Source organism: Phocoena sinus, chromosome 10, assembly GCF_008692025.1.
Source record: "Phocoena sinus isolate mPhoSin1 chromosome 10, mPhoSin1.pri, whole genome shotgun sequence".
NCBI lineage: Eukaryota > Metazoa > Chordata > Mammalia > Artiodactyla > Phocoenidae > Phocoena > Phocoena sinus.
The window spans coordinates 37,683,252-37,699,459 of record NC_045772.1 but is presented as its reverse complement, the minus strand read 5'-3'; the positions used below and the strand labels follow the sequence as shown (position 1 = coordinate 37,699,459).

Sequence of the window (16,208 nt, the reverse complement as noted above, 5' to 3'; positions counted from 1 at the left end):
ATTCTTATATTAATAAAAGTGCGTGTTCAGGGAAGGTTTTCCCCCTCTATTTCCCTTTTTGCCTTTCAGCACAATTTGATTAGCAATTTGACTACTATAAAAACATATTTCCAACTAGAAGAAAACTGTGTTAATAAGGATTAAATGAGGAGATGTAACTGAATAAGAACCTCAAGTTTAAAAACCCAATGAGGCTGTAGTACAATGTTTTGAAGAAGTAGAGTTAAATTTCTATAAGTTTCTGAATTAATAGGTCAACAGGATTAGAAATTATATAGCTTGGAATACTTTTGAATACTGAATACAATTTCAGCAGAAGACTATACAGAAAAGACTGTGGAATTCTGGGTTCCATAACCCCAGATTCAGACAGAAACTACGTTACGTATACCCTGCATTATTAACAACTACTTAAGTGCCTTTTTTGAGCATCAGTTTTTTTCATCTGTAAAGCAGGGAAATCATGACAATTCATCTAGATATTTTTGGAAAGCTACTGAATAGTTTTCCCTGTCCTATCAACCCGCCAAGGCACAATCCAATATTCTAACTAAACAGTAAATCGAAGCTTGTCATTCTTTGCTGAAAATCCTTGAATCCTAAATACAAGTTCCTGAGGATCTGGACTTGACATTCAAACCTATTTTTATATTCTGGAGTTTGCACATTGACTTTTAGCCATTTCCTTCTCCAGCTTACGTTCCAGTTATACAAAACTCTGCCTTTCCCAGACACCAATATGTACCTTTAAACATGTCAGTCAGCTTGCTTGAAATACCTCTTGTGTTAGCTCACCAATCATAATCATAATCATGGCTGCATACAGTTGGGCAACAGAGAAAAGCCTCAGTTCTCTCACTAAGCTGGGGAAGTCTGCTTATATTACTCTGTAACCTTGGAGCCAAAGGGTCTGTCTTTCTTATCTCTATTAGGCTACTTTGCTTTCATTCTTCTTTTTTTTTTATGTTCCAAGCATTCTGATAGATATTTCCAGTGCGTTTAAAAAATATCAACAGTGGGGCTTCCCTGGTGGCGCAGTGGTTGAGACTCTGCCTACTAATGCAGGGGACACGGGTTCAAGCCCTGGTCTGGGAGGATCCCACATGCCGCAGAGCAACTAGGCCCGTGAGCCACAACTACTGAGCCTGCGCGTCTGGAGCCGCGTGATCCGCAACAAGAGAGGCCGCGATAGTGAGAGGCCCGTGCACTGCGATGAAGAGTGGCCCCCGCTTGCCACAACTAGAGAAAGCACTCGCACAGAAATGAAGACCCAACACAGCAAAAATAAATTAATTAATAAACTCCTACCCCCAACATCTTCAAAAAAAGAAAACCACAGCTTTAAAAAATATATATATCAACGGTAAGAAGTTATAATATGCTCCAAATAATAGAAAAATAATGGTATATTCCCAGGGAGAAAAAAATGATAGAATATTAAAAAATCTGTTTTTTTTCTTTCCTGAAAAGTCAGAATTACCTCAACCTCATATGATCACAAAGATATGGTGCCCCATCCTAATTATTAAGAATTTGAGTGAAATTCTTCATGCAATTGAGAGTTCCAACTTGCCTATTAGTCTTCTATATATTTCAAGTAATACTATCTGCTAAATGAAAAATTATATATTAATCAATTTTAAAGTTCTCTTGATAAAATATGAAATGCCCCAATTAATAAGGAATGGTAAAGAGGTATAAAGAAAAAAAACCTCAAAAAGGTTTTGTCTAGCTGTAACAGAAATCTATTTTAAAAACAATAAAATTAAAGCTTTTCTGAGATCACTAATGTAACTGTTATCTATTTTGAAGAACCCAACACTGGTACACAAAGGCTTAGTATTAAACACATTTACCTTTATATATCTTTAGATATTTCTCTAATAATATATGTCTCACCAACTGCTTATATAGTTAACACAAAAATAAGTTGTTGTTTATTGTGTTGAATTTTCATATTTTAATCACCTTCCAAATATATGTCTCTGCTTATTATACAGAGATATTTGCAGTATCCATTTGCTAGGGACACAGATTAATAAAATGCTCTCGGGGATTAAAACAAAGCATAATAAGGGAGGGATAACTTGGGAGATTGGGACTGACATATATACACTATATATAAAATAGACAACTAATAAGAACCTGCTGTATAGCACAGGGAACTCTACTCAATACTCTATAATCGCTTATAAGGGAAAAGAATCTAAAAAACAAAAGAGTGGATATATGTGTATGTATAACTGATTCACTTTGCTGTACACCTAAAACTAACACAACATTATAAATCAACTACACTCCAATAAAAAAAAGCATAATAACTGCTTCAGTAGTGGTATAAACAGGCAAATGATAAAAGGAAATATACTTAATACATCTTAATACATCATGCATGAATCAGGTGAATGAGTGAAGGCTTCACGGGGTAGGTGGCATTTGAGATGAGTCTTTAAGCAAAAACAATTTTCCAATGGGCAGGTTCAGTGAAGAGGCGAAGAACAGAGGCATACAGACAAATTTCTGGGAAAGCAGGTAAATAAAGTAGTAAGTTGCATGAGCTCCAGACCAGGAAGAGCTTTTATATGACAAGCTAAAGAAGTGAATTTTATCCTTTAAGGACAGGGGATACACAAAGTATTTTATTTTATTTATTTATTTTTTGCGGTATGCGGGCCTCTCACTCCTGTGGCCTCTCCCGTTGCGGAGCACAGGCTCCGGACACGCAGGCTCAGCGGCCATGGCTCACGGGCCCAGCTGCTCCGCGGCATGTGGGATCTTCCCAGACCGGGGCACGAACCCGTGTCCCCTGCATCGGCAGGCGGACTCTCAATCACTGCGCCACCAGGGAAGCCCCCATAAAGTATTTTAAACATGGAAATGGCAGATTAATGTGTTTCCATATTTTGTGACAAAGTGTCTTTCTCTTGTCTTCAGTGGATACCAGGGGGCAACAGTCAGACTTTTACACACGTTCTTGGCAGTTAATGTTATTAATACTAGGATGAAATGGCAAAGAAATGTATTCTAAGCAGAAATAATTGCTCTGTGGATTCAATAGATCAAAACTGCTCTCATCAGAAATATATTCCTTTGGTTTGAGGAAGTGGTTTACAAACCACTTTTGCTTTGTTTTTGATAGCAGTATACTGTTTGTTATTGTTGTAGTTCATGAAAGCTTGCATAAAGCTCCAATGAATAAAATAGGTAAATGTAGAATAAGAAAACATTAAGAACCTGAAAAGAATGTATTCCTCTTCCCTACTGTCCCTAGCAACTACTGACAAACTCCCATGAAATCTTAGGACTGGGCAGACTTTGAAAATGTCTAGGTGAAGATACTTAATCTCTAGGAAATGAGGGGGTAGCGTGTTGCTCATCAATACCTCTGGGAGAATTAACACATTAAGTCATGATTAGCTAATCTAGAAGTTTAGTAAAGCATTATTAAATGGTTTTGCTTGCAAAAATAGAGCTAAATGTGAAATGATGTTGGGACATCATTTTTTTTTTAACCTCTTTATTGGAGTATAATTGCTTTACAATGGTGTGTTAGTTTCTGCTTTATAACAAAGTGAATCAGTTATACATATACATATATCTCCATATCTCTTCCCTCTTGCGTCTCCCTCCCTCCCACCCTCCCTATCCCACCCCTCTAGGTGGTCACAAAGCACCGAGCTGTGGGACATCATTTTTATAGACATAAAATTTAAAAGAATTTTTACTGCATTCACATATATATATATATATATATATATAAAAAACATAATTTTGTTTGAAGGTAGGTTTCCCATTTGTATATATTTGAGCCCCATAAATTGACAGTTCTAATACACACAAATATTATAATTAATTTTAATTTTCATCAATCAAAAATCATTCTCGGCAACTATACTCTAAAGTTTGATTTTGGGTGATAAGTTATGCACAAAATATATAGTGCAAATTGGGTGTTGGCATCACCCAGGGTCTAAGAACCTCTGAATAGAAACATGCAGACACAATTATCTTCACGGAATATTGAAGTGAGGTCTCATTTATAAGGAAATTAATTTAAATCAAGTGTTAGTCTATACAAAATAGTATTTGCATGTGTGTGTAGAAGTATGAATGTATTTGGCTAAATTAAAATACAATGAAAAAGAAAGGCTTGTAATTAGAATATCCTTCAGCTTCTTATTTGTTGTCTTTTTACCTCTGAACCCTTCAGGTCAAATACATTCTATATCTTACTTTTAAAATTTAATATTGTACAATTTCAGCAAAAATGACAAGCTAGTTTAAACATTTGATGAGAAGATGGAACTGAAACTCAGTATCATTCATGCTAAGCTATCTTAAATGTTTTTGCATATGTTAACTCTTGTGCAAGAATAATTTAAGAAAGTAAGCATTAAAATCTCAATTCCTTGATGCAGAATCATTTCAGAAATGCATTTATGCCATTCTATAATGAGAACCACTTTTGAAAATTTAACTAATCATTTCCACAAGATACATTTTTTGACAAACGGTTTGTTACTTTTACAGCATCTCATTTCTCATGACAGTATTTCAACCAAAGAAAGTATACCGCATTAAATAGGTTAATATATATATAAGAAAAATAATTCTGTTTAATTCAGTCCTTTGAAAATAAAAGCAAAGAGTCAACTTTTATAAACCTTTATATTCATGCTTTAAAAACCATCCTTCTTTCTTCCTTCTTTTCCACCAAAAGCAAAAACAAACAATAGCAACAAAAAGTTAAACACACATTTCCTGTTATCATGAATGTCAGGATCAAATACCATTTTGTGATTTTAAAAATGTAGGAGAACAGAGTTCATATTTGCCAACACTTCTATTTTATCTGAAATCCTAGTGTTTTTACATGAATTGTTATAACATCAACACAAAAATAAGTGGTTAAAAATCATTCTAGTGTGTTTTCAAAGAAAATCACCTGCCAGGAAATGTGTCAGCAAGATCTACTGAAAGAATTGTAAAAAGCCTGTGTCATGACTGAGCCATGGAATTCACTGACCCTTAAACTTTAAGAGACTGAAGCAGAATACCCAATGTCAAAAGCTGCCCCTAAAAGGCAGCTATGGGATATATTGTAAGGAGTGTTTATATCTCAGTGTATGGAGAAGAAAAAAGTAATAATTCTGTAGAGCAGCCCCGGGGCAATTGCATTCTGAGTCACTGCCACAATAAGCTGATCGCCACTGGGAAGTAAATATATTCTGTAACAGCACAGACTTGCGCTACCAGTAGACATCAGTGTAAGGCAGGAGAGGCGACAGAATTAAGAACAGAAGTATAAGAAGGGGGGGGAGAGAGTAATTATAGCTACTGCTATAGTTTGCAAAGGCAAGAGACTTTAATCAATCAGATGTGCATTTATTCAGAGCCCCCTTTCAAAAGAATTCATGCTGCCTCTACTATATTAATTCTCTAGGTCTTTACACTTATTTTTTCAGTGCATTATAACTATATAGCTAAAATAATTAAATGTTAGGCTGTTTATATTCCCATAGTGTAAAATATACAAAGAGAAGAGTTTCATTTTTCCTTTTAATCTAATGATGATATGACTGAATTGCAAAGTAATCCTTAGTACTGAAAAATGCAATTTGAGGATAAAAATGAAGTAGAATATGATTTACTTTAGACAACCATTTTCTAGACTGATGACTGATTTATTCACAGGCAGTTGGAATACATTTAGTAGGTAACAGCTTTGTAACTCACATTTACATTTATATTGTAAATCATTTTGACTTTTTGATAACACAAAATCTTCCATCTTAATGAGTTTCTACTTTATCTCAAATTGAAAAGCATACTAAACCTGGTACTTAAGCTACTGTATTATTGATTGTATATTGCACACATAACAAAATTAAATAACAGGAGTTATGTTAAGCTATGTATATGAAATACAAAACATTTTTCTAAGCCCAGAGAACACAGTTTGCAAAGTTCCCTAAAATGTCTTTTAATTCTACCCTTTCTGTGATATATCAGGGAAGTAACTCTGTAATTTTCACCATATTATATCCATAAATAACAACTTCAGGAGAATAACTCATAAACTCTCAAAAGATGATACTGTAGCAGATTTAAGAATCCTTGTGAAAATTAAGGGTTCACAATTATTTTGCTTGAATTCACAGAGAATCCTAACGCCATCTCATCTCCATATAAAAAAAAACAGATTAAACTGACATGCACATTATCTATATCTTACATCCCCTTTAATACTTTCACACTTTGCAGTTTTCCTTCCCTTACTTTTCTCTTTATTAAAAGTTTGACTATATATTAACTTCCTAAGTAGTGAAGCCATTTAAAGCACACTTACTTGAAAAGTGTAAAACCGGGTCCCATTAGGAGGATGCACTTTAGGGGAGCCAGAAACGGTGTTCATATCCGAGAAAATCATTTCTGATCAGAGAGACAATATAATCCACAAGGAGCTAGAGATGCAGAGCAGAGAGCTTAGCGTACAGATAAATCCGTGCATGCATTGAGGGAGGCTAGAGGGTAAAATGAAATCTGCCCCATCCTTCTTAGATACACAGTGATAGCATTTTGAATCCTTCTCCTACATTTGAAATCTAAGCTGAAAGGTCATCGGCTACTGACCTTTTGTGCAGCTAGTTATTTAGAACATACAAGGTTTAAAAAAAAATTTTAAACACCGAAGGAAAAAAAGCAAGAACCAACAATAAATGGAGCTTGTGCAGAATCTGGCAGTGCTGTGGACCTGCCCATCTGTTCTCAGTGATAATCACCTCCCTCCACCACAGTCTAGCAGAGTGATTATGCTAAATATCCTGGTTAACCAATAACATACAGTTTCATTTCAGGGAAGCATGCACAGTGTAATTCAGAGGACCTCTTCTGACTAACCTGAAGCATGCTTCCTATACTGTTTAAAGCTGTATCTAGTAACAAATTATTATTTGATCATGATTATTTCTGTATGTTTCTAAATCTCTTTGTTAATCCCAGTCTGTTCAACGAGATTTTAAATTTTAAAGCCTTTTTTTTTTTTAATGAACAGTTCTTTTTAAAATGTATAGATCAAGTCATATTTTAGCTGGCTAGGACATTCACGGGCAAGGCATATAATTCAGTAAGGCTATATAATAATAGGCACTTTATCAAATAAAATGCTTCAATTATTTTTACTTTTCTAAACTCTTAAAGAACATCATGAATATGAATGTAATCATTGTTTTCTTATTTCCCCCACATTAACTCAAAAAATTGTTTCACAATTAATGCTTTAAAAAGTACCATACATGTGTTTTAAATAATTACAACTTTATCTCATGTATATAGAAAGCAATTAATAAAACATATTTTAGATACATGAAAATTTTTGACCCAAGAACTAAAAATATTGATTACAAATATTTAGGCTGTGTTGCAATGCATGTTCATTTTTCTATGTCTTTTCACACAGATTATTCAGTCTGTATAAAACAGCATATTCAGATGACTTTACACTTTTTAGAGGTAAAAATAAATGTTCCATTTACACATCATTCAAAGGCGGAGACTTCAGGAGGACAGAGACTAGAATGAACCAAAAGTGGTGTCTTTGTGAACGTATCTAAGATGACATAGTTATTTACAATCAAGAACCAGGAACCACCTCCTTTGAACCTGAAGACTATAAAAGTAATATGATGGTGATGAGCTCTTAAAACTTAAATTATTATTCATTTTTACTTTTGATTGTCTAGTCATGATTCAAATTTATAATATCAATGGGGAAGAAGTAGAAAAAATGTTCATTTCCTTAGTTGGGATTTCTATATTATGGTAAATTATGTAAGTAGGTAATTGTTTACTTAGCAAGCTGCTAAATAAATCAGAAGATAACTTGTTAAATAAGTGTTTAATTGGGGGATAATTTTAGATTTATAGAAAAGTTGCAAAGATAGTATGAAGAGTTCCCATATATCCCTCACCCAATTTATGTAATTGTTAACACCTTACGTTTCTATGGTACATTTGTTAAAACTAATAAACTGATATGGTACATTACTATTCACTAAACTAGGCTTTGCTTGGATTTCACTAGTCATTTCATTAATGTCCCTTTTCTATCCTAGGTTCTAATCTACGGTACCACATTTATTTAGTTTCTATGGTTCCCTAGTTTCCTCTGGGCTGTGACAGCTTCTTAGCTTTTCCTTGTTTTTCATGATCTTGATAGTCTCTAGAAGACTATCAAGAATTTCTAGTCAAGTATTCTGTAGGATATCTCCTGATCTGATGCTTATATTATTTTGTCTGATGTTTTCCTCAAGATTAAACTAGGGTTATGGGTTTTGGAAAAGAATACCACAGGGGTGAAGTGACTTTCTCATCACCTCATATTAATGAAGTGACCTCATCACATCATATTGGGTGTACATGATATCCACATATTACTAGCGATGTTAACTTCATCACTTGGTTAAAGTAATATTTGTTAGGGTTTTCAACTGTAAAGTTACTATTTTTCCCTTTCCATACTCTGTTCTTTGGAAGTTAGTCATTAGCATGCTCTCAAAGAAGTGATAGGGAGGGGTGAAATTGAGCTTTACCTCCTGGAGGTGGGAGTAGGTACGTATGTTACACGGAATTCTTCTGTACAGAAGATTTGCTTCTCTCATCTGATTATTTTTTCGATCATTTATTTATATTGGCATGGACTCAGGTATATTTATTTTATACTTTGGGTTATAATACCATTTATTTGATGCTTAAATTGTCCCAGCATTGGCCACTGGGAGATCCTTCAGGGTGGATCCTGTTACCCTTTGATGTGCTCCCATCCTTTTTTTCTTTAAGCACAAATAATTATTTTTAAAAAATGTTTTTTCCTGTATAAAGTATGTATTATTTGCTAAAATGATTAGTCTCCTTAACTATAACTCTAATTATCACTGCAAGTTTACTTGAAAAGTCATGTTTTCCTTTTCCATTATTATTTTAATTGGCCATATTATTTTGTTTTTCAAATTAATCATTTTTACCCTTCTGATTTCTTAGCCCACATGGGGTTTATTCCATTGATTCTCAAATAAAGTAACTATATACACATATTAGCTGTGGTAATCAGTGATGTATATATAAATTTTTGGTTCTTCCTCCTTGAAATTAATGTTGGGATCATAATTCCTCTTATGGTGGGTGGCACCATGTAACTCATACTCTCAAGAGTTGTGAGTGGAAAAAATGTCTCAAAAACAAACCTGAAGCTTCTTGGGAACTCAGGATTTAAAGGAAAAATTTGTTTGCCAAGTAGATTATTATGGTACAACTATAACCCCCATTTACTTTTATGCTTACGTGTAAGTTGGTTCTGGTATAATTTAGATCAAATGACTCACTATATTTCTTATTATTATTGTAGAATAGACAATAAATCAAATATTTCTGGTATAATATCACATATTCCTGGAATAATCTCATATATTTGCTGAATTTGCATAATCCAGCAAACTATATAAGCTAGGAAATCTGAAGTATTTGGTCAATAAGAATATATGTTCTTTCTTTTTCATATTTCTTTTGTGGAGAGGGGAGGAAAGCAGTATGAATTAATGTTGAAAGAAGTAGGAAGGAGAAATAGTGTTAGTACATAATTATTTTAAGCACACTGCTTTATTCTAAATATCGCTGAAATTGCCGAAGTATATATTCTTCCCCAAACTTTTCTTTTTTCTATGTAGGCTATTTATGATAATAACATTATTTCATTGTTCTGAAGGTCTATTTGGAGACAACTCAACTTTCTATCTCTGCCTAGTAGCAATAATAAAAGTGGTGCCCAGTTCTGAAAATTGCTAGGATACAGAATCCTACCTTATCCATTTTGGTTATAGAGGCCTGGTACTGTTGCCAGATGCTAGGGGCATACCTATAAAAGACACAATATCTGTGCTCAAGGAACTTTAAATTTGGTGGGAGAAACATCAATTAGTAAGAGACAGTTAACTAGCAAGACAACTGAAATGCAGTTTAATTAATACGACTGACTTAACCTAAAGGAGACTAAGTGAGGTCATCTGAAAAGCTAATTCAAGGGATGTATCAGAGTGACCCTCACCAAAATAGGAGATGGAAGTCTTTCCAAAGAGAAGTACCCATGTGTGAAAAGATATGAGATGGCATAGAAATAGAACAGTTGGGAAAATATGGCTGAAAACATTTCAGGGCATAAGAAGTAAGTCCGCTAGGTGTGTGTTTTCATGTAGAAACATTTGCTCAAGTGAAATTAGTAAAGAGACAGTCTATGAACACCCTATTCCTATTAAATCAAGTAAAATTAGAACATACTTGTCTTCTAAAAATATATGAGGGCTTCCCTGGTGGCGCAGTGGTTACGAATCTGCCTGCCATTAGAGGGGACACAGATTCGAGCCCTGGTCCAGGAAGATCCCACATGCCGTGCAGCTACTAAGCCCCTGAACCACAACTAGTGAGCCTGCGCTCTAGAGCCTGTAAGCCACAACTACTGAGCCCACGTGCCACAACTACTGAAGCCCGCGTGCCTAGAGCCTGTGCTCTGCAACAAGAGAAGCCACCACAATGAGAAGCCTGCACACCACAATGAAGAGTAGGCCCTGCTCGCCGCAACTAGAGAAAAGCCTGCGCACAGCAACAAAGACCCAAAGCAGCCAAAAATAAAATAAAAAATAAAAATATATGAAATGTAGAGGCATATTCTCATACTTTTGGTTAGCTTTCCAAATAGCTTTCCAGGATGGCTGTGGCTTGTCAAGAAATTTCATACTTAGTTTAACTGTCTCTGATTTAAAATAAGATTATTTTAATTATTAACTTGAAAGTAAAAAAAGTACAATATTACTATGTAAAACAAAATTTAACGTGCTGATGGTAGCAACTGGTTTTCAGCCAATGTCTGACACATGATGGGTAAATAATATGTCTGCTTCAATTGTTACACACAAACCACTCCCTAAAATCTCTCAAGATATAGCTTTCACCAACAGAAGTAAATTAACGATATTAACTCTAGAAGGTTTAATGCCAGCTATCTCAAGCACTTGAATTTTTACAGAAAATAACTGAAAATGAAAAAGCAAAAGGATAACTAAATTACACTTTTTTAAAAAATGGGTAAAATAAAAGTCTTCAAGCCAGACACTTGTTTTTAATAGACTTACAGAGAAGATTCCCAGAAGTCATATAATATACCCTTCTGCCTCTGGGAAAAATTAAGCCTTCTGAAACGTATGTTATCAGTTTGGTTTTATAAAAAGTTCAAAAATACTTTATTTTTTTCTTAAATTCCATATATATGTGTCAGCGTACGGTATTTGTTTTTCTTTTTCTGACTTACTTCACTCTGTATGACAGACTCTAGGTCTATCCACCTCATTACGTTTCTTTTTATGGCTGAGTAATATTCCATTGTGTATATGTGCCACATCTTCTTTATCCATTCATCCGATGATGGACACTTAGGTTGTTTCCATCTCCTGGCTATTGTAAATAGAGCTGCAATGAACATTGTGGTACATGACTCTTTTTGAATTATGGTTTTCTCAGGGTATATGCCCAGTAGTGGGATTGCTAAGTCATATGGTAGTTGTATTTTTAGTTTTTTAAGGAACCTCCATACTGTTCTCCCTAGTGGCTGTACCAATTCACATTCCCACCATCAGTGTAAGAGTGTTCCCTTTTCTCCACACCCTCTCCAGCATTTATTGTTTCTAGATTTTTTGATGATGGCCATTCTGATTGGTGTGAGATGATATCTCATTGTAGTTTTGATTGACCACCTAGAGGGGTGGGATAGGGAGGGTGGGAGGGAGGGAGACGCAAGAGGGAAGAGATATGGGAACATATGTATATGTATAACTGATTCACTTTGTTATAAAGCAGAAACTAACACACCATTGTAAAGCAATTATACTCCAATAAAGATGTAAAAAAAATACTTTAGAGATACTATTTCATATCCTGTCAGGAAGATTAAGCACAAACATTTTTATATCCCTTCAACATAATTTTTTTTCAACAAATAACTGTTAGACATATTCTGCTTCAAGACAAGCAATTCAATATAGCTTTTCTTTCATTCATTTATAGGTATTGGATAACAAGCTGAAAAATTTGCTACAATCATAAGAATTTGGGGAGTTAAAGGAATACACTGAAAAGGGCTTCTCATTTGCTGTTAGCTTCCAATAAATGCTCAGGGGGAAAGTGTCATACTGGATGAAGAACAGGAGAGAGAGAGAGTGCAGAAGAAGGAAGAAGAGGAAGAAAGACAGGGAGGAGGTGGAAGAGGAAAGGAGAGAGGAGAGATATCAATACAATTTTCATCACAGCATTATAACAAAGAATTTTATAGCCAAGCATTCAGTTAGAAGTCATGCCAGATGGAGTGAAATTTACAGCCCAGATGGGAAATACATCCTAGTGAATCCATATGGATGACATATGGAAGATAATTAAGTATATATTGCTATCTATCTACCTATCTATCTATCATGTATATATCAATCATCTATTTATCTATCTAAATATATATTCATAATTATGCACCTTTATCTATATCTGTATCCTTGTATTTATATCATGAAGTTTTCAGGACGCAGCAAAGATGACCCTGTACAGATAGCCAAGACTTTTACATCCTGCTTCTGAGTTTCCTACTTTCTGATACAGCTGGCTGTGCACAAGTTTGTAAGGTTTGTTCATTCATTCACTCACTCATTGATTCAACAAATCTTTATTGAAGGGAGATGATGTACCAGACCCCTATTACAGTTAGAACAGAAATGAAAGGCAGGTGAACTAAGGGGAAACAGCATTTTGTACCATGCCAACGAGATGCTCAATGTAACAGGTGTCATCAAGTCTAGCAATGAGATCTTGCATTAAAGTATTTCAATTAAAAAAAAAATCTTCTAATGCCTCAGAGACTTTTTGCCAAGTTCAAGAATTTTTTTTAGCTAGTTAACCATTCACTGAGGGTGTCCCAAATAAAGACAATTCTTAGTATCCCTCAAGATTTGTGACCATGTAGACCAAGAAAAAAAAATCAAGCATATGGAAATTGAAATTGACAAGCTTCCATTTATAGCAAAACAAAAATATTAAATTTGGCTTGAATCCATATCTTGAAAATAATGTGTTATATTTTTACATTATGTCATAAAGTTTTATATATGTATCTATATATGTATGTATATACATATATTGTGTAAATTATACACACATGTACATATATACACACAGATATGTGCATATACATTACACCTGTGTACACATACATACACATACATACCTGCACGTATACTGTCTTCAGAACTCAACTTAGAAAAATTTTAAATGCTATCTTGTTTTCATATTTTTTGTTCTCTTTCACTCTGGTTTCTCTTGAACCACATTTTTTTTTTTTTTTTTTTTTTTTTTTGCGGTACGCAGGCCTCTCACTGCTGTGGCCTCTCCAGTTGCGGAGCACAGGCTCCAGACGCGCAGGCTCAGCGGCCATGGCTCACGGGCCTAGCTGCTCCGCGCATGATGGGATCTTCCCGGACCAGGGCACGAACCCGTGTCCCCTGCATCGGCAGGCGGACTCTCAACCACTGCGCCACCAGGGAAGCCCTCTTGAACCACATTTTCACAAATGTTTACATGTATTATGATGGTAGCCTATGAATATCTTTATGCTTAAATTACAAATATTAATTGTATGAAATTCAGCATTGAGTTTTTTTGTTTTGTTTGGCCCTTTAGCAGAAAAAATATTAATTGATTAGAACTCTAAATTCTACAAGTAAATAATTTCATTACATTATGTTAAGTTTATTACATGTTCTGAAATATATGTCATTAGTCTGATTTTACAGAAATCACATTAAAGTTTTATGATAGGATGCTATTTCCTCATCTACCACTCTGGATACCAGATGCCCACATAGCTCAGGTTTTTATAATGATATCTGAAAAAGTTTCAGAGCTCTGACTTTATACACATGAAAAGAGTTAGTAGAGAAGTAGGAGGTCCATTCTATGGCATGATAACTACATATATAGTATTATATGTTGAACTTGAACCAGAATATGCCCTACATGCTATACTATACGGTACAGTTTTTACATTAAGTTTCAATTTTCCTTACAAATTGACAAAATTCTTAGCCATTTGTTACCAAACAGAATACCTCCACTCTGGACAAATCTTATATACTGTCCAGTTTCCATATATGTTCTCAGATACTCTGCACTAGAACTATTGCATCAGAATAGAGAATTCTCAGTTGCTCATAAAGAATTTGAATTTTATTTTTTAAATCAGGAAGCATAATTCCTAGCTAAAGTTTGAGGTAAAAGAGGCTTCCTTAGTGTGCAAAAGTTGTGGCTTATATGGAACTTCTTGTCTGTCCCTAACAAAAACCAGTACCATGCATGCCATAGAATAGGCATCCAATAAATATTTGGGAAATGCTTTAAAGATTCTCTTCTGGCTGGTTTGCTTCTCTTTTTTCATGGATTGCATTTTAATATTAACTATCTCTTTTTGACTTGCTGACTAGTCCTGATAATTCAAAAATCTTTATTCTCATTCTCAGATTCTTACAGTTAATATGTTGTACATTTAACAGTCCAACTTTGGGCTGAATGCACTGTTTGGTACATAATAGGCAAGTCTTTGCTGAATGAAATGTACAAAAAGAAGAATGAAAAAATCCAGATATTCTAACTACCAACCCATATTGTTTTTATTAAATAATGCCATGTAGCGGTTTAGGAAATAGATTTTAAATATATATGTTGAGACAGCTCACTTTGCACACATATGTATCCACTCACCCAAATGTACACATAAATTCTCCATGCACACATTCACAGAGCTTTGAAATACCATATTAAAGAAAATAAAGGTATATTCCAAGCAAACAAGACAGATGTTCTAATGCTTTTCATCCGGTTCACTTTATGTTAAACACTTTATACCACCACAGAAGAAACAGATTTAACTGATAGGATGAGAGAAATCATGATGGTAACCAATTCTATGCAAGGACCTTTAGGATAACATTACCATGGTTAGCTTGGAATAATAAAACAATTAAAACAATTGACTTATATGGATGGTCACTCCATTCATAATCCCATGTTTAAGATTAGAAAGATTGCAATAACACAGGAACAAGGGCAATATTATGCAAAACTGTGGAGTGGACTAAACTAATCTTTAGACTATTTCTTTCTTTTTAAAATCTCTACTGCCAAATTGTCATGGCAGCAAGTACATTATTTCCTCCTTAATTATACTTTTTCCAAGAATTTTCTTTGGAAGCTAAAGCCAATCACTATCCTGTTTTATTTTCTATTAAGAGCAAAAACAATGGCTCAATAGTTACCATTTATTGAATGATATTCTATGCCAGTCATAGTGCTGACTTTTACAAAACCTTCTAAAGGAGGTATTTTATTCCTCAGTTATATATAACGAATCTGAGTCTTAGAAAAATTATAACTTGTCTGGGTCACAAAGCTGGTAAGTGAGAAAGTCACTTAACTTGAAATCAGGTTTATCTGATTGCAAAACCACACTGTAACTCAAAATTATATCTTGGCACTGCTTTATCCACCACTGATTTTAATTCAGTACAGAATATGAAAAGGGGATTTACACATGATTGATTGATTGATTTCATACATCCAAAAAATTTTAGGTGACTGGCTATCTGATGAACTATTTATTTTAATATTATTGAAGTGTTCAGATTTTCCTAATGGATCAGTTGTCGTTGTGAAAGACAGAAAATAATCCAGTACAACTGCAAGTCCTTTGACCTGAGCAGTTGCTCAAGTTTTTGGCTTGATCAATGGAAGAATGAGATTGCCACCAACTAAGATGGAGAAGACTGCCACAGAAGCAGGTTTGGGGAAAATTCAGTTGCTCAGTTTTACACGTCAAGTTTGAGGTTTCTATTAGTCATCTAAACAGGGATGTTACAAAGGAAGTTGAATATACAAATCAGGAGCCCAAATTAGCATACAGAGTAAAAACCAAAAGACTAGAATGAAGTCGTCAGGAAGTGAATGTAAATAGAGGAGAGAAGAGGTAAGAGCCCAAGCCCTGATGCACTCCAACAGTAAGCACCCTGGGAGACCAGCAAAGGAGAGTAAGTAGAAACAATCAGCAAAGGAGGGGGAAGACCAAGACAGTA

The 16,208-nt window shown here is 34.6% G+C and overlaps 1 protein-coding gene across 10 annotated transcripts in view; it reads right to left on the bottom strand.

Annotated features, from left to right (window-relative positions):
- PPFIA2 (PTPRF interacting protein alpha 2) overlaps positions 1–16,208 on the bottom strand; it is a 473,113-nt gene that overhangs the window by 323,895 nt on the left and 133,010 nt on the right. For 3 of the 10 annotated variants that reach the window (XM_032644990.1, XM_032644991.1, XM_032644993.1), the window contains exon 1: positions 6,350–6,430. The exons of 5 other annotated variants lie outside the window; for them this stretch is intronic. In XM_032644990.1, the coding sequence (XP_032500881.1) occupies positions 6,350–6,430 (81 nt within the window). Of the gene's footprint in view, positions 1–6,349; positions 6,771–16,208 lie in introns of those variants that run through there. 2 more of the 10 variants (XM_032644992.1, XM_032644995.1) reach the window with 1 other exon arrangement.